The 24,424-nt window shown below is 46.0% G+C and overlaps 1 protein-coding gene across 2 annotated transcripts in view; it reads right to left on the bottom strand.

Moving 5' to 3' along the window:
* LOC148501326 (uncharacterized) overlaps nucleotides 1-24,424 on the bottom strand; it is a 667,086-nt gene that overhangs the window by 500,546 nt on the left and 142,116 nt on the right. For both annotated transcript variants that reach the window (XM_088450637.1, XM_088450636.1), the window contains exon 6: nucleotides 2,044-2,135. In XM_088450637.1, the coding sequence (XP_088306763.1) occupies nucleotides 2,044-2,135 (92 nt within the window). The remainder of the gene's footprint in view (nucleotides 1-2,043; nucleotides 2,136-24,424) is intronic.

A 24,424-nucleotide genomic window follows, 5' to 3' on the forward strand; every position in this document is an offset into this window, starting at 1 on the left:
TGTATTTTGATGTCGTGCACGCAAAACAAAACACCAGGTTATTTACTACGCTTCCGGTTAAAAAACTGTCTTCCAATAGTGTTTAGGCCCAAAATTTAAAAGAGCAATGCATTTACTAGCCATGTTTTGCTAATTAAATCATTTAAATATTGGGCATAAACACTATTGGAAGCGCCATGTTTTAGAACCTGACACTAAGTAAATAAACCCCTAGGACTTTATGGTGAAGAGGATGGAGTCATATATGCTGGGTGCCCTGGCCAAGTAAGTTATTGTTACACACATTGTCAGGGTCCTCATTTGTATCCCTGATGGGTTGTACACTGACTATGGCCATTTGAATACCTCAACGGTACCACACTACCTGTACTGCCACCAACTGTGGTAATTACAAAGGGTCACAGGTCCCCAAAGCACTTACACAATTGTGCAGGCTCGGCAACACAGACTGCCACACATTTAACTGGTCTACCCCCTGCTTCTAGCAATAATTAACAGTTATATCAGAACCTTGAAATCTAATTGCCTCTTCAAAGACTGGGTTCTGGAACATATATGAATTAGATTTATAAAGAATACTTTATTTACATCAAGAAGAAACTGCTTAATTACAGAAATGTTACAATGAAAAATGTTACAGGTTACATACATGTGTTGCAATTAAAAAGGAAATTAATGTACAAAATGAACAGGTACCTAATCTGTGCTGGGGACATAGCTGAATTGATGGAACAGTCTCTTAATCAGACTGATCTCCAAAGTCTGAACATTGACCAAAGGGTTATTTTTCCATTGTATGAGGTCATCCAAGTATCTGCTGACTAGTTAGTTATATCTGGGATCACCCTCGACCTGCTCACAGAACTTTTAACTTAAATCTAAATAATTGTACATAGCTTTCCTGGGATAAGGACTGCCTAAAATGTGATTTTCTCACATTATCCTATGTTATTTTAGCTGCAATATGAGTTTAAATATTTATGCCTTTGTGATGTGTGAGGTTATCTCATTTCTTTGGACCCATATCTCTGAGTGATTTACAAGTCGCATGCAACCTGCATATATCAATTTTGGATATTTTTATGGGAATTTGGATGCTCCCAGCTATCAATGAAATATAAACTTCACGTCAAGCTAACATATGTCTGAATACTGTACCAGCTCATGTCTGAATACCTTTTGCTGCCAAACAACTCTTTGTTTATCTCCCATGGTGTTAGCAGGGGTTTCAATCGGGAAACCGGCTGACATTATACCGACCGCCGGCTGTCATATCCCGGCGAGGTTGAAATGCCCGGCATCTAGATGTAGACGCTGCTCATCTCACTGATGCCGGGACACTGGCGCCCGGCATCCCGATCGAAGGGATGCCAGGCGCCACGAGCGGGCAGCCGCGGGGGGCAGGGTTAGGTTTAGCACACCCAGGGGGGGACTTAGGGTTAGGCACCCCCCCTAGAGGGTTAGGCTAGGGGGAGGGAGGGTTAGGGTTAGGCTCCCCGGGGGGGACTTAGGGTTAGGCAGCGGGGAAGATTTCCCTGCATTGGTTATAAGGCACAATGAACCCTATGGCTACATGTGTTTTCTGAAAAGTATCAGTATGTTTTCATCTGGATGTAAGTCAGTTTTATGACACGCCTCTCAGATGTAGCAGTACACGCCCACTTTAACACGTGTTCTTAGGTGCTCCTTTCACATTCTCCCTGAAATGCTTTTTCAAACGAAGGCAAGTATGGAACTACCCCATACCACCTGCTCAGGAACTAACATGCTAATGAAAAACTTGGCTTGGCTCTTAATTCAATCACATTTGATATTATGACAAGGCTTAACAATAGGCCTTCCTATGCCCTGATACTTCCAAAGACAGTTATCCTGTGAGTCATATTAACATTCTTTTAATCTGTATGGGGCAGAGTTTTACCAATGCATCAGCAAGAAATAACTGGCAATATGTTTTAAATCTATATTTCTCCACACAAATGTATAAATTCGATAACACATTTTTATTTTTATTGTTTTATTAACAAGCTCAGACCAACTTACTGTGCAAGAAAATAGGGTTCAATTTTCAATTGTGCCGCTCTGGAAAAGTACCTCTCAATAGTTGAGAGAGATTTACGTGATGTCTCAGTGTCCTACAAAAGAAAAGTAAACACATTTTAATTGTCAGTTTTTCAATTAAACAATTAGGGGTCTATGTACTAAGCAGTGTTAGGAGACAGAGTGAAAAGTGATAAGAAAGTGATACGGTGCCAGCCAATCAGCTCCCAACTGTCATTTTTCAAACACATCCTGTGAGGTGACAGTTGGGAGCTGTCTAGCATCTAGCACTAGATGTATGAGGACACATCGGTAACGTTTGTAAAGCAGGCTGTGGTAACCTGAGGCATGCCACTCTATTTCCTGCAGGCCCGGCAAACAGCACGGATGCTGGGAGTTGTAGTTCAACCGAAGAGCTACAGGCTGCTTTCCTCTGATGTAAAGAGCAAGTCTTGGTCCCATTATCCCTAACAACCTCCCTTAGCACAAAGTAAACATCTGTTTACAGTGTGTACTATTTAGCAGTACCTCCACAAGCAAGGCCACTGCATTTCTATTACATGTATAAAATTAACCTCCTCCATATCAAAAGATGTCGTTCAGGAACTGAAGAACTTGATCCTACATTGATCTTCCCTCATACATTTTCTTCTGAATCAAAACATTAAAATGTATAAATTTACAAACTAATCAATCCTTCCGACTTTCCCTGTCTTCAGTCCATAAATTCCCTCAGGATGGATGGACCTATATGATCCACTGTAATAGAGCATAGTGGCCACATAAAGTGTACCTACAGAACACTAGGGGAGAGTGGTCATGCAGTAGATACATTCCTTACTCACCAAATGTTTATTCTCAACATACCTCTCCAATCATTTGTAACAACATTATAATTGGGTGATTTGTTTTCCTTTACCTTTATTTATAAAACCATAAAGAATCATTGGGACCTATAATCATAGAAACCATTTAGTTTAAAAATCTAAATTGAGTCCTTTGGGGTAAAAGTATCACTTGGCCATTATGGTAATGCAGAAGTGGTTCATCACATATAGAGTCCTCTATTACAGTGGATCATATAGGTCCATCCATCCTTAAAATAGTAGGGGTTGTATGAATTATGTATTTGACACAGACATCTTGCAGATATGCATTGAATTTGTGACCATAGGTGCAGATTTGCATCTAATATGTGCCCCTCCAGCTATTGGGTTGTCATTCACTGCTCTCCAACCATCACGAGCGTCCAGGTACTATAGCAACCGAGAGTTGGCCCCACTTCTGCCCTTCTGGGAGTAACACTAAGGAGGTAATCATCCTGCCACATGATGATTTAAAAAAAAAAATACAGATCCAAAACCAAAACACACAAGGGCAGTTTTTGCAAAACCAAATCCAGATCCAAAAGCAGATAGAAATCCAAAACACGGGGGTCGGCGCACATCTCTATCATTATGTACGATGCAGACATGCAACATGTCAACTGTATAAAGTCCACATGTTCACAATGTAAGAGCCTATTTTCAACATTGTTCCTAAATCTAACCAAATGCTAACCCTAAAATTTGTATTGCTGATATTTTCACTATATAGACTATATAAACATTTCATAGGTTGAAATTTTAACCATGGTGAAAATCGATGGCCACGCCCTCTCCCAGTATCAGAGGCGGAGCCGACCAGGAGGACGCGACCACGGAGCAGGTAAGTCGAGGAGAGGGGAGTGAGGAGGGTGTGGGTGTGGGGTGGGGGAATGCAGAGAGGGCGGCCGCAGACCGAGGCCTTGCACCATAGGTGCAGGGGGAGGGCGGGGCCCTGGGTCGGTCCGGGCCCCGTAGCAGTCACACGCCCTGCACCTACAGTAGTTACGCCACTGCTCAGCGCAGTTACCAGTTCTATTCTACTGCCAACAGAGAGATCTTTGTAATGCTTGTGCAGCATCCTAAACGACCACATAGGTCAAATACTTTTAAATGCAAATTAGATAATTAACTCTTAACTGAACCGGTTCATCCTTTAAGTGTTCAGATAATGGTCACAATATATATATCACTTACTTTAATAGTATTATGTGAAACTGAAATTCTAATAGCTGTTTAATTGTCATAATGTTAAATGCATACATTTTTGTATTAACATATAGCAATAGAAATTGAAGTGAGCGTGGAACAATTTACCTTGCCTCTATATTAACATTATAAATATTGGCACCATTTTAGTACACATCAGTTACATACACCACACACACACATGCAAAACAATTTAATAATATAATGATGTTAAATATGTGTAACACTCAATATTCAAGCAATAACTAAAAGTAATCAGATTTGCTAAATACACACACACACACTACTTTGGTATTAAAATTTTTCAACAAATGAAACATACAGAAACACAGACATAGTTAGTATGCATTAATGATGTTATTATACATCATGGAACTGCAGGGTTGTCTGATTTCAAAGCTTTGTTTTGAAACACAGGATTGGAGCAAAAAATGTCATTCTTTCAGACAGTTAAGCCTTGTACACATTAGACCACTTGCAAATGATGCAATGTCGTCAATGATATCCCCTGAACTCCCGGACAAACAATCTAGTGTATACACACTGTGCAATCTAACAAACGACCAAACAATATATCTTGTATCGTTTGGTGGTTAGATCGTTAACTATATAATGTAACCATATGACCTGGTCATTCAATGAGGGGAATCGTTAACGATATTGACAGATCTTCCTGCATGTACAAAAGATCTGAAGATGCGAAGAAGGATGCCGCAGGAGCGCGCATAGTGCATACTCACTTGACCGTTTGAGTGATTTGTAGTTCCGATGTTTCGGAATCGGCCAAATCATTCAAAATATCGTCGAGTGTGTAGGGGCCTTAGGACACATATTAGAAAGTTGTCCCTCTTAAGGGGATTAACAACACTCCCAAAACAGGTTATTTGAAAGCCAGAAATCTTGGGGAAGTCCACTATGAAATTTGCGGCACAGTGGCCATGTCATTCAAGGTATACCCAGGTCCCTAGACCTGTCAGCAAGCAGCTTAATAGGTACCTTCTTTCTTCTTCCAAAATAAGGGAAATTATCTTTAACCGGTATGAGCCGCTCATCTTGACCCAGACAGTGCGTTGAGCTTATTTTGAAACACTTTATCATGCTAACTTATTGTCACAAGCCACCATTGCATCTTGTTGGAGAACGATGCTCCTGGCGGCTCTCTTTGGCCCGTTACTGGGAGACGTGGATGCTGCGCTGCCAATCCATGAAGTCCTCCCATCTGGCTGCTCCGTCATCTCTGTTTTGAATGGATTGGTTCCTCCTCTTTTTTCTTTCCCACTTGTGCATTACTCAGATGCCGGTGATAGCGTCTTACATGTGTTTCCGGTTCCATAGTGTTGCTACTGTATCTCTCCTTGTGTTATTCCAGCGTCTCCTGTCTTGGCCGTGTTATTGTTCCAGGTCACTCTGCAGCATCTGAGTGGACTCAGCCTAACACTGTGGCTATCTCCACTGCACTGTGTCTGCAGTCATCTCAGCAGCTGCACTATATCCCAGCGGCATCAGCCGCACTGCAGCATCTGAGTGCTCTTAGCCTTAACACCTCGGCTACCTCCGCTGCTCTGCATCGCCAGGCACCTCAATTGCTGTACTACATCTCGGCAGCATCTGCCGCACTGCAGTGCCTGATTGCTCTTAGCCATAACACCTCGGCTACCTCTGCTGCTCTGCGTCTCCAGAAATTCCTGCCAAGCATCTCCAGCCCTCAACGCTGAAATTTGGCCACAAGGCCACATCCTTGCCAAGCATCTCCAGCCCTAAAGGCTGTAACTTGGCCGCAAGGTCACATCCTTTCCAAGCATCTCCAGCCCTCAAGGCTGCAATGTGGCCACAAGGGCACATCCCTGCCAAGCATCTTAAGCCCCCGAGGCTGCAACTTGGCCACAAGGCCACATCCCTGCCAAGTGTCTCCAGCACTCAAGGCTGCTACTGGGCCACCAGGCTACACCATTACCCAAAGATCATCTATCAGCCCTCCAGGCTACAACTGGACAACCTTTTCAGTTGGCTGCATTGTTTCATATAATTCCCAGAACTATTGCCTTAAGTCAGGGCTTCTCAGCCACCTTTGCAGTTGTTCTCACCACCTCATATACAGCGCACCCGGAAAGTATTCACAGTGCTTCACTTTTTCCACACTTTATGTTACAGCCTTATTCCAAAATGGAATAAATTCATTCTTGTCCTCAAAATTCTACACACAATACCCCATGACGACATGTAAAAAGTTTTTTTGAGATTTTTGCAAATTTAATAAAAAAACAAACAAACTAAGAAATAACATGTACATAAGTATTCACAACCTTTGCCATGAAGCTCAAAATTGAGCTCAGGTGAATCCTGTTTCCACTGATCATGCTTGAGATGTTCCTACAGCTTAATTGGAGTCCACCTATGGTAAATTCAGTTGATTGGACATGATTTTGAAAGGCATACCCCTGTCTATATAAGGTACCACACTTGACAGTACATGTCAGAGCACAAACCAAGCATGAAGTCCAAGGAATTGTCTGTAGACCTCCGAGACAGGATTGTCTGGAGGCACAAATCTGGGGAAGGGTACAGAAAAATATCTGCTGCTTTGAAGGTCCCAATGAGCATAGTGGCCTCCATCATCCGTAAAAGGAAGAAGTTCGGAACCACCAGGACTCTTCCTAGAGTTGGCCGGCCATCTAAACTGAACAATCAGGGGAGAAGGGCCCTAGTCAGGGAGGTGACCAAGAACCTGATGGTCACTCTGTCAGAGCTACAGCATTCCTATGTGGAGAAAGGAGAACCTTCCAGAAGGACAACCATCTCTGCAGCAATCCACCAATCAGGCCTGTATAGTAGAGTGGCCAGATGGAAGCCACTCCATAGTAAAAAGCACGTGGCAGCCTGCCTGGAGTTTGCCAAAATGCACCTGAAGGACTCTCAGACCATGAGAAATAAAATTCTTTGGTCTGATGAGACAAAGATTGAAATCTTTGGCATGAATGCCAGGCGTTATATTTCGAAGAAACCAGGCACCGCTCATCACCAGGCCAATACAAGCATGGTGGTGGCAGCATCATGCTGTGGGGATGTTTTTCAGTGGCAGGCACTGGGAGACTAGTCAGGATAGAGGGAAAGATGAATGCAGCAATATACAGAGCCATCCTAAATGAAAACCTGCTCCAGAGCGCTCTTGACATCAGACTGAGGTGACGGTTCATCTTTCAGCAGGACAACAACCCTAAGCACACAGCCAAGATATGAAAGGAGTGGCTTCAGGATAACTCTGTGAATGTCCTTGAGTGGCCCAGCCAGAGCCCAGACTTGAATCCGATTGAAGATCTCTGGAGAGATCTGAAAATGGCTGTGCACAGACGCTTCCCATCCAACCTGATGGAGCTTGAGAGGTGCTGCAAAGAGGAATGGGTGAAACTGCCCAAAGATAGGTGTGCCAAGCTTGTGGCATCATATTCAAAAAGACTTGAGGCTGTAATTGCTGCCAAAGGTGCATCAACAAAGTATTGAGCAAAGGCTGTGAATACTTATGTACATGTGATTTCTTAGTTTTTTCTAAATTAAATTTGCAAATATCTCAAAACTTTTCACACGTTGTCAGTATGGGGTATTGAATTTTGAGGACAAAAATGAATTTATTCCATTTTTGAATAAGGCTGTAACATAACAAAATGTGGAAAAAGTGAAGCGCTGTGAATACTTTCCGGATGCACTGTATTCCTTATCACTATTGCCTTAATCAGAGGTGAATCTTATCCGAGATTCTTAACATTATCACCGGCCATAAAGACTAATCATCACTATTGTGTTTGAGGATTTGTCGGACCATAACAATGGAACCAACTCAAAAACCGGCCCAAGTCCTTGCTGCTCAGACTCAGGCCCTAACTCAAAAAGTCCAGGAACTTTCTCTTCGGGTCAAGAAATCACGAACCACTTCCGCTCAGGCAGCTATTTGTTAACCTTTATTGCTATATTTTGCAAAGGCAAAGAAGAAAAATTCCTCTGTAAACCAACTGTACCGTGTTATTATTCTGAGTTTAATCATGTAAATAAATAACAATGTGTTGGTGGTGCTCCCAGGATGCCATATCCCCGTATGCCATATAATATCAGAGCATTGCTCTTGATTACCAGATCTGTATAGCGCTGATTGAACACTTGTAGCTAGAAGTCAGCACGGGGATCGAGATCAGCATGCCCATGGGACTCGTCAGCCTGTCTGCCAGTCAGCTGATCAGGCCGGCAGGTCCGTATAGTGCTGGATAGCCGTGAGCAGTTAAACAGCGGAGACTGGAGTCAGCATGCTGGGGGAGGCTTGTCAGCTTGTCTGCCGGTCAGCTGATCGTAACAAACATCAAGAGGGGAATGACACGCGTTTTGCCGTTCAGGCTTGTTATTCTATATTAATTAACTGGCACTCAAATGAGGGTATTAACCCTTTTGATATATAGATACTCTTGCTAATTAAGTTTTTCATTGCTGATAAATGTTTACATTGAAAAAATATTTATACTGTGTCGGCTAAATTAAGATTTATTTCAAACACAATGACTGATGCTATTATTTAAAGATTGATGTTTGCTTATTATTGCTGATAAACATTATCTTGTGCTTATTTTCTTGCAATTAATCTTGTGGATTCATGTTCCATATTCTGCATGTACCATACTACATTATAAGGGCTATGTGCAATACAAATGATCAATTATTGATGTCATCTTTTTGCTGTACATCTTCTGCATTGCTTTTATAATTATGACTATATGATTATAATACTCAACTCAATGCAGATATATAATTGAAATCCACCATTTGTCTTGATGATATGATTGGCTACACCTGTGGGTATTAACCTTAGAATTCCATGATTATATGGTATATGTATGATAAGTTTCAGTAGACCATTGAATATTTATTCCTAATCGGATGTGTGATATTAATCACTTGACTTGAATAGATCTTCACAAGCTATATATGTGCATTAATTATTTTCTGAAGCTGCTATTTAATAGGATATATCCTTCAATTTACAGGTTTTACATTGATTTGGTGACAATGTTGCAGTTTATCTTGGCTGAACAGTATATGCTGCATTTTTTGAATCACAGCTTACTATTTGAACATTTGGAGGGGAATTCCTAGATATACAATTGATACTATCTAGGATATATAGATAAATATATTTGCCTAAGACATACAATCATTTATTTTATATTTTACATAAGTAGGTAATAAAAGTTAAGTTTTAATTATTATAATCATTACATTTGTATAATTTAAGAGTGCCCCAAAAAGGAATTTTTCTTATTTGCCTTTGCAAAATATAGCAATAAATATATACATTTATATATTCCTGGGAGCACCACCAACACATTGTTATTTATTTGCATGATTAAACTCAGAATAATAACACGGTAAGTTGGTTTACAGACTAATCTATAATTATTATCCTGTGCAGGGTCCCATTTCCCAGTTCCCCTTTTCCTTTATATTATTTAGTGAGGCTATTTGTTAACCCAAGCTAATTTGCCTGATCATTTTTCTGATATGCACAATGACTTTTTGAACTTCAAGAGAGAACTGCCTACTCCTCGATCGCCGGTCTTGGCGACACCTCTTGATCCAGAGGTGCCTATGCAATTAGAGGCTTTCCACCTTTACTCTGAGGAGAAGTGCAGAAGATGGTCACAAGGATTATGTTTATACTGTGGAGGGAAAGAACATACCACCTTAGTTAGTTCTGTGAAGTCGGGAAAAGGCAAGGTCTAGATGTACAGGGAGAGTTACATCTGGGCCTTGCATCTGTCTCTTGTAACAATTCAGTCCTCATCCCCATAGTAATCCGAGGTCATAATCAACAATTTCCCATTTTTGCCTTCCTGGACAGCGGTGCTGCTGACAACTTTATGGACATTTCATTTTTTAATACGTTAGGGTTAGTTTCCGAGCCCTTACCTCAACCAGTCTCTGTTATTGGCATAGATGACAATAAGTTATCCAAAGTAGCAGTTTACTACCAGTCACCTCCCATCCATATCCATAGGTGCCTTACATTCTGAGTACATAACTTTTATTTTGTTTCAGTGTCCTCTGGCACCTTCGGTTCTGGGACTACCATGGCTCAGGAAACATAACCCCATTATCCACTGGCAGACAGGTAAAGTCCTGCAATGGGGATCCTCCTGCTCTTCACAATGTTTAGCTCATCCAATCCGTCTTGCTGCCATCATCCAGTCCGACTCGTCATCCTCTATTCCTGTCCCCTATCATGATTTGGCTGAAGTATTTTCGAAGAAATTGGACACTCTTCCTCCACATCGCCCATATGACTGTGCAATTGACCTACTACCTGGAGTGAGACTTCCCAAGGGTAAGTTGTATGCCTTGTCTTTACCTGAAAGCAACATACAGGATGCCTTGGAAAAGGGTTTTATTCATCCATCCAAAACTCCAGTTTGGGCGGGTTTCTTTTTTGTGCAGAAGAAGGATGGATCACTCCAACCATGTGTATTGATTTCCAGGTATTGAATAAAATAACCATCAAGAACTCTTACCCTTTGCCTTTAATATCTGTCCTGTTTGACCAACTTAGTGAAGCATCCATCTTTTCCAAAATTGATCTGCGAGGGGCATACAATCTTGTCCGGATCAAGGAAGGAGACAAATGGAAGACAGCTTTCAATACCCGTTCTGGCCACTACAAATATCTAGTTATGCCATTTGGTCTTTCCAATGCCCCAGTTGTCTTCCAGGACTTCATAAATGATGTACAGAGAAAGTACCTTGGAGTTTTCGCTGTTGTTTATTTAGATGACATTCTCATTTACTCAAAATCTCTGGAACAGCATCGTCAGCATGTGAGGCAGGTGCTACAGAAACTCCAAGAGCATAATTTATATGCAAAACCAGAGAAGTGTGAGTTCCAAGTCAAAGAGGTCTCCTTCCCGGGATATGTCATCACCTCCCAAGGATTCTCCATGGGTCCAAGCAAAGTCAAGGCCAACCTGGATTGCTTTCAACCTACTACACTGAAAGCCATTCAGTATTTTCTTGGTTTTGCTAATTATTATCAGAGAGTTATAAATTAATTTTCATCCACTGTCACTCCTATTGTTGATCTTACTAAAAAAGGGGCCGATGTTGTCAACTGGCCAGCCAAGACACTTCAAGCCTTCAATTCGTTGAAGTCAGCATTCATTTCAATCCGTATCTTCCGTTCATTGTTGAGGTGGATGCTTCTGAAGTTGGTGTGGGTGTCATTTTACCTTAAAAAGATCTTAGAGATAATAAATTGCATCAATGTGCTTTCTTCTCACGGAAATTTGTTTCAGCTGAGAGGAATTATGATGTTGGGAATCGGGAATTATTGGCGATCAAGTGAGCGTTTGAAGACTGGAGGCACTGGCTGGAAGGGGCTAATCATGATTACAGTATTAACAGATCATAAGAACTTGTAAATATTGAGGCCGCTAAAGACTAAATGCTAGGCAAGCATGCTGGGCCTTGTTCTTTACTCGTTTCAATTATATTATTTATTTTCGACCTGGCTCCAAGAATCTCAAGGCAGATGCTCTTTCACAAAGTTTTCAACCCATTCAGCTTCTCATAGTTTCGGAAGAGACTATCATTCCCGCTTCTCATATCCACTTGGCCTTGACTAGGAGTTCAGCAGATGCTCTCAATGTCTGTCGGTCTGAAACTCCTTCTGGAAAACCCGTCGGAGTACTCTTTGTTCCTGAGAGATTTCACAAAGCAGTTCTGTCGGATTTCCATTCATCCAAAGCTATTGGTCATCCGGGCATCTCTAAAACTGCTGAACTAATCTCTCACTCAGTTTGGTGGCAATCCATGTTCCAAGAAGTCCGTGAATTTGTTTTGGCCTGTGATGTCTGTGGCCGGAATAATTCTCCTCGTACTGCTCCTTCTGGACTTCGTCCTCTTCCTACTCCTTCAAAGCCCTGGACTCATTTTGCCACGGACTTTATTGTTGATCTCCCTTCATCCTCTCGTTGCTTGGTCATATGGACAGTTGCTGACCATTTCAGTAAAATGGCTCATTTCATTCCACTCTCCAAACTGCCTTCTGCCAAAGAATTATCTACTTTATTCATTCAGCATATTCTCAGACTTCATGGACTACCGGTGGATATTGTTTCTGACCGAGGGACTCAATTTGTTGCATGTTTTTGGAGAATTATTTGTTCTGCTCTGGGCATCAGCCTCTGTTTGTCCTCTGGGTACCATCCCCAAACTAATGGACAGATGGAACCGGTCAACCAGTCCTTGGAGCAATATCTCCGGTGTTTTGTCTCCAAATACCAGAATGATTGGGTTTCCCATTTACCATTAGCAGAATTTACCTTCAATAACTCTTGCCACTCATCTTCCTCCATTTCTCCTTTTTTTTGTAATTCTGGGCTGCACCCTAGAGTTAATTCTTTTGAGACTGCCTCAAGCAAAACTTCTTTCTCTACATCAGTCTCTAGACTCAGGTCTGTTTGGAAGAAGGTTCACCAGTGTCTTCTCAAAGCATCCTCTTGCTAAAAGACATGGGCTGATAAACATCGCAAGCCATGCAACTTCAAGGTTGGAGATCTGGTCTGGTTATCATCTAATAAGTTGGGCCCTAAATTCATTGGTCCTTTCAAAATCATCTCTAAGATTAATCCTGTTGCCTTTCATCTGAAAATACCCAACACCTTCAAAATCAACAATAGATTTCATTGCTCTCTGCTCAAACCGTTTTTTTCTTCTACCAGTTTCAGTTCCAGGTGGCTAGCTAAACCTTCGCCTGTTCTTATCTGGGGCAATCAAGAATTTATTGTGGAGAACATCTTAGATTCCAGGGTTTCACAAGGAGGTCTTCAGTCCTTGATTCATTGGAAGGCGTACAGGTCAGAGGAGCGCTCTTGGGTTCCCGAGAGATCTTTACAGGCTCCCGCCTTGAAAAGAAGATTTTTTTCAGAACTTTCCTGATAAACCTGGTACTAGGGGCTCCTTAACCCCTTGTCAAGGGGGGGGGTACTGTCACAAGCCGCCGCTGCATCTTGTTGGACAATGGTGCTCCTGGCGGCTCTCTCGGGCCTGTTCCTGGGAGACATTTATGCCGAGCTGACAATCCATGCAGTCCTCCCAACTGACTCCTCTGTCATCTCTGCTTTGACTGGATTGGCTCCTCCTCCTTTTTCTTTCCCATTTGTGCGTTGCTCAGATGCCGGTGATAGCGTCTTTTACACGTTTCCAGATCCATAGTGTTGGTATCTCTCCTTGTGTTACTCCAGCATCTCCTGTCTTGGCCGTGTTATTGTTCCAGGTCACTCTGCAGCATCTGAGTGGAATCAGCCTGACACCATGGCTATTTCCACTGTACTGTGTCTCCAGTCATCTCAAGTGCCGTACTACTTCCCGGCGGCCTCAGTCGCACTGTAGTGTCTGAGTGGACTCAGCCTAACACTGCGGCTATCTCCACTGCACTGTGTCTCCAGTCATCTCAGCTGCCGTACTACATCCCGGCGGCATCTGCCGTACTGTAGCGCCTAAGTGCTCTTAACTATAATACCTTGGCTACCTCTGCTGCCCTACATCTCCACACATCCCTGCCAAGCATCTCCAGTCCTCAAGGCTGCATTTTGGCCATAAGGCTACATCCTTGCCAAGCATCTCCAGCCCTCAAAGCTGCAACTTGGCCACAAGGCCACATCCTTGCCAAGCATCTCCAGCCCTGATGGCTGCAACGTGGCCGTGGGGCCTCATCCCTGCCAAGCATCTCCAGCCCTCAAGGCTGCAACTTGGCCACCAGGCTACACCATTACCAAAAGAACATCTATCAGCCCTCCAGGCTGCAGCTGGAAAACCTTTTCAGCTGACTCCATCGCTTCATATAATTCTCAGAACTATTGTCTTAAGTCAGGGCTTCTCAGTCCCACTCTCTACAGGACTACCTTTGCAGTTATTCTCACCGCCTCATATAATCCTCAGCACTATTGCCTTCATCAGAGGTGAATCTTATCCGGGATTCTTAACACTTATCAGTGCAGCCGTCCACAAGCGGACCTTCCAGCCGTCATCTCTGCATTAAGCACATACCAGCTATCAGAGACTGGCAGTAGAAGTAGTGGCGGCTGCATTGGAGAACTGGCTCACCGCATCTAACAGTTACCACACACCTTCAGCAGAGATCGCAGTGCACGGAAACATCATAAAGACTACATATGCTGCATAGACTGCAGTGTGACACAGACACAGAGTTATATTGGAGGAGCCTTGTATTGCACTTACATCCCGGGACACTACTACCATCCCCCCTCCTGAACCACCACTTGCTTTCAACTCCTACAGCCATATCACTTTGTAATAGAAGCCTTTACTCAGAATGGTAAATTACTATTACATTTGCCGAGCACATCAATACCAGACATATCTTTTGGCAACATTGTCCTGTACTTCAATTAAACTCAGGACTTTTACAAGCTAAAGTAATACAGTTATGTCATTAATTATTATACAACAGTAATATTGATATTAAATGGGCTTAAAAATGGGGCTCTTATTCTATATTTGTGTCTATATTCCCGAAAACACCAGTTTCTGGGGGTTAACTTCAAATATTTAGTATCCCCCGGATGTATTAAGGAGGGACCGCAGCAGATACCGATACCTACTGCGATCCCACCATTCCTGCAGGCAACTGCATCTTCCATAGGTTTCTATGGGGGATATGATGCTGCCAAATTTACCAACATCCGGAATGCGATTCATTACAGATATTGGCCCCCGCAGCTAATACCATCTGAAGATGGCAGTAGCTGCTGTAGCTTATGGGCTACATATCTCATCATTTGCCAGCGGCAATGGCGGCCGTGAATGTGCAGTCAGCCCCAGGAGCTCTCCGGGCACATAGCAGGGATGGGCTCATTTCGGAGCCCCTTTCCCTGCATGTGCCGGATCATACATTCAGGTTGCAATGCGATCATGAGTGGTAATGTCATGCCCAGATCACATTTCAATTGTGATCATTTAAAATGGGGTTCAGGAGTTTTATACATACATAAAGAGAATTTTAGATATGTTTTTCAATTAGTAATTATATATATATAGTTTTATGCAGTTTATATTACGTGCTTTGAATTGATTGAAACAAAAAATTGAAAATATATTTTGATTCCAAGTGTTCATTCATTTTTATTATAATGTGTATTGCGCAGCCAATCCTCTTTTGTATTTGTTGAAGGAACTACACATTCTTCTTTACTGGCAGCTGCAAGCCATTACACACAGTCTGCACTGAGAGCGCCATTGTCAATGAGCTATTCTGCAGTTTGCAAAAAAAAAAAAAACAAACAAAAAAATATGATGCTCAACTGTAAGTTCCGGTTCTGTTTAGATTACAGGATCAAGTATGCGAGAAAAAAAACGCATGACAATGATTGTAATTTTGCTAGACATTTCAAGACTACTTGGTTTGCCAATTTATATATACAGTACATTTAATGTATTTACACAAAGAGTATACTCTTGGTAATTATCCAAGTGATAGGCCAATATATAAGATTTATTAATGAAACAATGATGGAAGTATTTTATATATTACAGCAGTTGTTCAAATTTTAACAAATTAATGCTTTAAATACTAGTCAAAATCATGAGCCTTACATTAGTTTGGGAACAATTTAACTGTGTATTTGGATACTTAAAAACTTTCATAACATCATTGTCTTGTTTGGGGACTCTTCAGCAGGTGCCAACATTGTAAATGAAACTGCAACACCGTACACCAGGGGTGGTGAACCTTTTTTCTGCCGAGGGCCATTTTGATATATATAACCTTATTCGCGGGCCCGTTGCAAGCCACGCCCCCTCTGTGTGATGTCACACAGGCACTGGTCCACAATCGCCAGTGATTACAGCAATGTCTGGAGCATCCTGAGCGGTGTGACCATCTGAAGCGTCCTAAAAATGCTCCAGTGGCACTGCTGCATAGATTCTGTCTGCAGGGTGCCATTATATGCACCCTGCTAACCAGATGAGGCTGGCAGAAAAAAGCTCCAAGGGCCAGACCAAATGATTCCGGGGGCCTTGTATGGCCCCCGGGCCTGAGGTTCCCCATCCCTGCCATACACACATAAGACAGGTATTGCTATGGATGTGTTTAAGTGAAGAGGCATATCAATTCTAACATAAGTCTCCTAAATTATGGTGAAATAGTTTGGATACTATGGGGTCTATAACTGTACAAAATGAAGTGGCTACCGATAATCACCAAAGCGATGCGATAATATGAGATATGGTAAGAACTTACCCTTGTTATCTCTATTTCTACGAAGTCCATAGGGTTCCACAGGATACCTTGGGTATAGGTGTGACGTCAGTCGCAGGGCACCAAAGAGTTAAGCTTTCAGCCTCCCAGGATGCACTAGGTCCCCCTCCTATACCCCGCCCCCGGGCCAAGGCACCTCAGTTAGTTACCAAGCCATAGGCCGGAGGAGGAGAAGGAAGAGAGAGAACAAAGATCTGGACACATACAAGAATCACATTCTCACCAGAGGGAGACGGAAAACCGGTGACCAGAGCAAAGCCCATCTGCAGCACAGGTGCGACAGGGCGGGAGTCCTGTGGAACCCTATGGACTTCGTAGAAATAGAGATAACAAGGGTAAGTTCTTACCATATCTCATATTTTCTACTTCAGGGTCCATAGGGTATCCACAGGATACCTTGGGGATGTCCCAAAGCAGTATCCTTTAAGGGTGGGGACGCTCCTGTGCAGAAAGGAGAATCCGCCGCCCGAAGGAAGCATCCTGAGAGGCGAAGGTGTCAAACCTGTAATACCTCACGAAGGTATGGACAGAAGACCACGTAGCAGCCTTGCAGATCTGAACTGCCGAGGCACCACGTCGAGCTGCCCACGAAGGACCCACAGACCTAGTGGAATGAGCCTTCAGAGAAGGAGGGACCGGTAGGCCTTCATGAAGATAAGCTTCAGAAATAGCCATACGGATCCAGGCTGCCAAAGTTTGCTTTGAAGCAGGCCAACCCTTTTTACGGAAGCCAAAGAGGACAAACAAAGCATCCGACTTCCTAAACGAAGAAGTGCGGTCAACATAAGTCCTTAAGGCCCGCACAACATCCAAAGAGGCCTCACCCACGGAAAGACCCGGTGAGTTAAAGGCCGGAACAACTATTTCCTCGTTAATATGAAACTGGGAAACAACTTTGGGAAGAAACTCGGGCCGAGTGCGGAGCACTGCCCTGTTCCCATAAAAAACCAAGAAAGGGGGTCTACAAGAAAGAGCCCCTAACTCAGAAACACGTCTGGCCGAAGCAATGGCCAGAAGGAAAACAGTCTTAGCTGTTAGCCATTTAAGATCCACTGAGCCCAGTGGTTCAAACGGCGGTCCTTGGAGAGCCCTCAGGACCACAGCCAAATCCCAATGCGCCACAGGTGGAACAAAGGGCGGCTGAATGCGGAGAACACCCTGCATAAAGGTGCGCACATCCGGGATTGTAGCAATCCTACGGTGAAACCAGACAGATAGGGCCGAAACCTGTACCTTCAAAGAAGCAAGGCGAAGCCCATGATCTAGTCCCGCTTGCAGGAAGGCGAGAATCCGAGACAGACGAAACTCCCGCGGTGCATAACCTCTCGGTCGACACCACTGGAAGAACGTATGCCACACGCGATGGTATATCCTCGCGGAAGACGGTTTCCGAGCTCGCAACATGGTACGCACCACAGAGCTGGAAAACCCCCGGGACCTCAGCATGGCCGTCTCAACAGCCACGCCGTCAAAGACAGCCGAGTCAGGTCCGGGTGAAGGCAAGGACCCTGAGACAGAAGGTCCGGTCGTAGCGGCAACCGCAGAGGAATGTCCACGGACAGACCCTGAAGGTCTGAGAACCAGTGCCGTCTGGGCCACGCGGGAGCTATCAACAGGAGCGTCCCTCCTTCCTGTTTGAATTTCCGGATTACCCGTGGAAGAAGGGAGACCGGAGGGAACAGGTATGCGAACCGGAACGTCCACCGGACGGACAGAGCATCCACCAGAGACGCCCCTTCGTCTCTTGTGCGAGACCCGTACACCGGCAACTTGTTGTTGTGCCGGGACGCCATGAGGTCGATTTCTGGAAGACCCCACCTGTCCACCAGTAGTTGAAAAACGTCCGGGTGCAGGGACCATTCCCCCGGATGAACGTCCTGGCGACTTAGAAAGTCCGCCTCCCAATTGAGCACTCCCGGGATGAAGACCGCTGATATGGCCGGAAGATTGCGCTCCGCCCAAACCAGGATCCAAGAGACCTCTACGAGAGCCGCCCGACTGCGAGTTCCTCCTTGCCTGTTTATGTAGGCCACGGTGGTAGCGTTGTCCGACTGGACCTGCACCGGGCGACCCTGGAGAAACCGCTGTGCCTGCTGGAGAGCATTGAAGACCGCACGGAGTTCCAAGATATTTATTGGAAGCTCCGCTTCTGTCGGCGTCCACCTGCCCTGGAACAAGTGTGGACCCGAAACTGCTCCCCAGCCCCGAAGACTGGCGTCCGTTGTCAACAGGACCCAATTTGGAACCCAGAACAGACGTCCCTTGTTGAGGTGGGTCGTCTGTAACCACCACGTAAGGGACAGGCGAACCTCCTGGGTGAGCACAATCATCTGGGACTTCAGAGACTGAGTCAGCCCGTTCCACTTGGACAGGATCAGGTGCTGCAGAGGTCTGGAGTGAAACTGGGCGTATTCCACCATGTCGAACACCGACACCATGGAGCCCAGTAACCTCATCGCCGAGTGTAAGGACACCCGGCGGCTGTGCAGACAACTGCGCACCCTTGACTGTAAAGCAGAGATCTTGTCCTCCGTCACGAAGATCCTTTGCTGTCCCGAGTCCAATAAGGCTCCAAGATGCAGAATCCTCCGAGACGGGATTAGAGTGGACTTCTGCCAGTTGATTAGCCAGCCGTGCCGTTGCAGCAGTGCAATGGTCAGGTCCAAGTGGCGTAACAGGAGCTCTGGAGATCCTGCCACCAATAACAGGTCGTCCAAATACGGCAACATGCGGACTCCCTGCAGCCGCAGAGAAGCCGCCATGACCGCCATCACCTTGGTGAAAACACGTGGTGCTGTTGCCAGGCCAAAAGGTAACGCCCAAAACTGGAAGTGGTCGCTGCTGATTGCAAACCTGAGGAACTGTTGATGGCGCCAAAGAATAGGGACATGCAGGTAAGCGTCCTGTATGTCCAATGACACCAAGTAGTCCCCAGGTTCCAGCGCCAGAATGATGGACCGTAGGGTCTCCATCCGAAACTTCGGGACCCGCAAAGACTTGTTGAGTGCTTTGAGGTTGAGAATCGGACGATATGACCCATTGGGTTTCTGTGCCAAAAATAGATTTGAATAGAAACCCTGGCCCCTCTGGGAGAATGGAACCGCCACTATAACTCCAGCCTGGAGCATAGTGTGCAATACCTTCCGCAGCTCCGTAGCCTTGTTCCGGTCTGATGGGAGACCCGTGGTGAAGAAGCGAGCCGGGGGTCTGTGCCGGAAGGAGAGGGCGTATCCGTGGGAAACCACCTCCAGAACCCAAGTGTCTGTCGTAGTGGTCGACCAACACTGGGCGAACTGTAGCAGGCGGCCTCCCACCCTGGGATCCCCCAAAGGGAGGCCCGGACCGTCAGGCCGCAGGCTTGTCATCTGGCTTGGGGGCCGGACGTCTGGTACTCCATGCCTGCTTCCGGGGCTTGACCGATTTCTTAGGGCCAGCCTGTCGAGGAAACGACTGTGGTTTGGGCCTGCCCTGGGCCCTAGATGACCGAAAGGACGATGGTCCCGAACCAGAAGGAGCAGCGGCCGACGGGAGACAGGCAGATTTGGCTGCCGCCAGCGTGGCCACAATCTTATCCAGATCCGGACCGAAGAGAACTTCTCCGGTAAACGGCAACGCTTCCAGACCTTTCTTGGAATCTGCGTCCGCCTTCCAGGATCGCAGCCACAAGGTGCGACGAGCAGCTACCGCTGCTGAAGAAATTCTAGACACCAGAGTACTAATGTCTAGAGCCGCCTCGTTGATGTAGGTGGCCGAATCACGGAGATTGCCAATCAACTCCGCCTGATCGGCCGGACAGTCGGATTCAAAAGAAGCCTCTAATGAATCTGCCCAGCGCTCCATCGCTCTGGCAACCCAGCAAATGGCCATAGCCGGCCGTGCTGCCCCCCCTGCAAGGGAATAAGCGGACTTCAGGCAGATTTCTACCTTGCGGTCCGTAGCATCCTTAAGGGAGGACATGGATGGCATCGGCAATGTGGCACTACGGACAAGACGGGTCACGTGAGAATCCACCTGTGGAGGGGATTCCCACTTCGCAAAATAATTATCCGCGAACGGATAAGCCACCGCCAGGCGTCTCTGCGGCTGGTATCTTTTGCCAGGTTGTTTCCACGCCTCCTCTAAATGGTCCACCAACTGACCCGAAAGAGGAAAGACTGTGGCATCGCCCTTCACATCTTTGAAAAAGGCATACTTAGATTTAGCCGCTGGGGGAACTTCGTCCTCAATCACCAAGGCTGTGCGGACCGCCCGAATAAGTCCAGGAATATATACTTTGGACTTAGCATCAGCGTCCTTAGTATGGAGAGGTTCCTGATCGTAAGGATCTAGAATCTCCCCATCATCAGACGTCCCTTCGTCATCCTCATAAGGAGCGGACAGAGACGCCACCGGCCTTTTATGAGACCGCATCACAGACTCCCCTTGCAACACATCCGACAAGTGCTGTACAGAACTCGTCAGGGAGTTAACCCATGCTGGCTCCTGAGAACCCGGGAGCGGGGAAATAGGGAGACTGTGGGGTACCACCAATTGTCGTGGGAACCCCTGCATGGGTGACGACACCACAGACTGCTGGGACAAACCCATCGGAGTAAACGCGGGCTGCGGAGCTAACTGGCCCACTAAAGCTGTTAACGCCTGAGCGAAACAAGCCCAGGGCGGCTCCTGTACCGGTGCTGTAACCGTAATAGGCCGCGCCATGGACAAACACTGCCGGCAAAGGCCCTCCGCGCTACCCTCCCCCTCCGCTAACGGTACTTTGCACGTGGTACACTGTAGCCGGAGGGGAAAATCACTTTCAGACATGATGGCACCACGTATGTGACCTCTCTCACCAATTAAGTATTAAATAGGCGAGAGACCACCCTGCAGCACCGCACCGCAAGGGCTTTAGCAGAAAGAACAGGGACAGTAATAAAGCTGACAGTTTAGAGAAGAAAAGATTACAGGCAGCAGCGCTAGCACAGTCACATACAATGCAGAAAAATAACAATTCCTGCACTAACAGCGCTGATCACTCAACTACACAGACACAGGGCCTGGTAGGACACAGCGCTGCATACACAGACCTGACCACAGCGGAGGAGAGGTATGCGGGGGGACCCAAACCACGATGCTTCCGTCCAGCGCTTCCAGCAGCGTTCACCATGCGTTCTGGAGAAGATGGCCGCCGAGGAGCAGAGAGGAGGCTGGCCTGGGGGAGGAGCGCTGCCACAGGACCAGTCGGCAGCATGCAGAGAGGGCTGTGTGCAGCGGGGGAGGCGCCGGCTGTGAGACAGGGAAGGCGCGCTCCCCTGGCATGCATTTAACCCCTGGGACGCCGCAGCGCTACCGCTCTGCTGCGGTCCGCTGTCCCAGGGGGTAGTGGAAGCGCAGGTTGGTCGCCTGGCTCCACGCTGCAGCCAGTCCCCAGGGAGCCCCCTGCCTGGGGACTTAGGACCATGTGATCAGCGGGGACCCACCGCGGGACCCCGCTGCTTACCTCTGTCCCCCTTGAATCCGGCCATGGTCCGGAGCATCTGGGGTCACCGCTAGCTGTGACCCCAGACGCCCACCAGCATCCCCGGATCAGTACCGGCGTTCTGGTACCGGCGGGGTGTAGGGAAGACAGCATGGACGTCAGGACTGACTGTCCATGCTGTTCATCCAGTTGTGCAGCCACAGCTGCATGAAGAATAAGCTTCAGGGGCTCTTCTAGCCCCCACTCCAACAGGTGCACCCGACTCCGGCCGGGCACCAAACTAAACTGAGGTGCCTTGGCCCGGGGGCGGGGTATAGGAGGGGGACCTAGTGCATCCTGGGAGGCTGAAAGCTTAACTCTTTGGTGCCCTGCGACTGACGTCACACCTATACCCAAGGTATCCTGTGGAACCCTATGGACCCTGAAGTAGAAATATAGTAGTGTTATCTAGCCATTTATGTAAACTTACCTGTTCTGCGAAGCGATGTGGAAACCGAGTCCTCTGCAATCCTTCTTCAACTGTGGTCCTTCGTGGTCTCGGCGAGCTGGACCTGTCTGCGCTTGCGCTGCCAGTACCATCCACTGGGAGAGCAGCAAGAGGATCAGGCAGAGCAGTGGAGGGCGCGAGGGGTAGAGCGAGCCGGCCGTAGAAGTGTAGGGGCAGCGGGCAGTGAGGATGGAGGTTACCCAGCATATGCTGAGTCACCTAACTATAGTAGTGGGGGGCACTGGGGAAGCGGAATGAGGTGACCTGGCACATGCATATGCCGGGTCACTTTGCTAATAATATACTAGCGACGGTGGGGATAAAGCAGCGACAGATTGGGCAGCAGGCAGTCATGATTCAGAGGAGACCCGGGCTCCTCTGATTACCTGCTGTCTGCGAAGGGTGCAGAGACACCTGGGAGAAGGCAGGGAGACAGATGCCTTCACTGCTCTTCTCCCCTAACAAGCATCCATTCACCATCATGAGATGGAGAATAGATTTTGCAAAGTGAAATGAAAAGCAGAGCTTCTATGAATCGCTCTCCCCATAATAGTGTATAGGGCAGCGATCCAGCCACAGAGCAGGCTGCCATTGGAGAAGTTATGCACTTCACCACGGTAACCCCCTTTATGAATAGATTGAAGCAGTGAAAAGCCCTTTTTTCAGTAAAACAGGGCTTTTCTCTACTTCATGAATAAACCCCTATTTGTGAAGTGGACACGCTTTCCCTGCCTTTAGCATGAAATGCTGGATGTTTAAACAACCATAATGCTGCGGCATCTTTAAGGCCAAGTCATTACCATTCACATTTTGGAACACTCATTTATTTATTTATTTATATACTTTTTTGGGGGGTTCAATCTTGAACAGACTGTTCAATTTTCGTGTGTATGTTTCCTAAAAAAATCTTACATATTGCCGGAACTCCTGGCAAATCTGATGGTCTGATCATGACCTCATCATCCTCATCCCCCTGCTCACCAGCTGCTTCATCCGATGGCACCCTGCAGTTTATAGAGATGTTGTCAAACACCACACACAGAGTGATAATTTGACATATTAAATCCAGCACATAAATGAGGGCTCCCCAAGACTGGTCAAGGCATCTGAAGTGGGTCTGCAGAAGTCCAAAAGCCCCCTGAACAACCTGCCTGGTGGCCGTATGTATGCAAACTCAGTATTTGTGTTGGGTCACAATACTGGATTTAGGAGGAGCCATGGATGACAAGGATATCCACCATCTCCTGTGGCAGCAGCATGTGCTAGGCTATTGACAGGAAAGAGCGGGGGGAGGGGCGGCATCAGACCCGGACCCTCCAACAAGCCCGGGAGCGGCTAATTAGTACCTGCCCCCCCTTTATGATGCCCCTGGCCACAGCAAGAATTGGTTGGAAGTATCAGAAGTATAACACTGACAATAACTGTGTCAGTGGTGGATTGCTATTAAAATTTAAATTAATGACTCAAGGTCACTTTCCCATATTAAGAGTTTCCAAGATGACATAAGGTGTAAACCTAAATCTATGCACCACCTCATCTTCAGGCATTCCAAAGAAGAAACACATGGGTGGTAGATATGCACCCAGCAAAATATATAGAAAAATAACTGGGTTGTATATTTGTTATTAAAAAATACACACCTTCAAAATTATCTGCAGATTAAAATAACCAAATAAAATTAAAAATAGGGCAAACAAAAAAATCAGATAATGACATGCATAGATAGTCACTCCACACTGTGATTTCTAGAGACCCAAATCAAACGCACATACTGACCTTAATAATTGATATTAAACAAATCCCCAAAACACTGTTGCATGCATACATATGCAAATATGAACTCACACACATGAGTGCATAAATAGCTACAGAGACCACTTGGCCATACCCGTACATCCCATTTGGAAAAATGTGACTCATAGTATGCTCCAATTTGTGCAGTGCTTGAGTATGCTACCGCTGTAAGGGCGACTTGCAATGCTCCTCCAGCATCCATTTCTCCTGCTGCACCATCAGCAGGTAGCCCATCAGCAGCATCTCCAGGGACCACCGCTATG

The sequence above is a fragment of the Taudactylus pleione genome, unplaced genomic scaffold (genome assembly GCF_031769625.1).
Source record: "Taudactylus pleione unplaced genomic scaffold, aTauple2 ptg000520l, whole genome shotgun sequence".
Taxonomy (NCBI): Eukaryota; Metazoa; Chordata; class Amphibia; order Anura; family Myobatrachidae; genus Taudactylus; species Taudactylus pleione.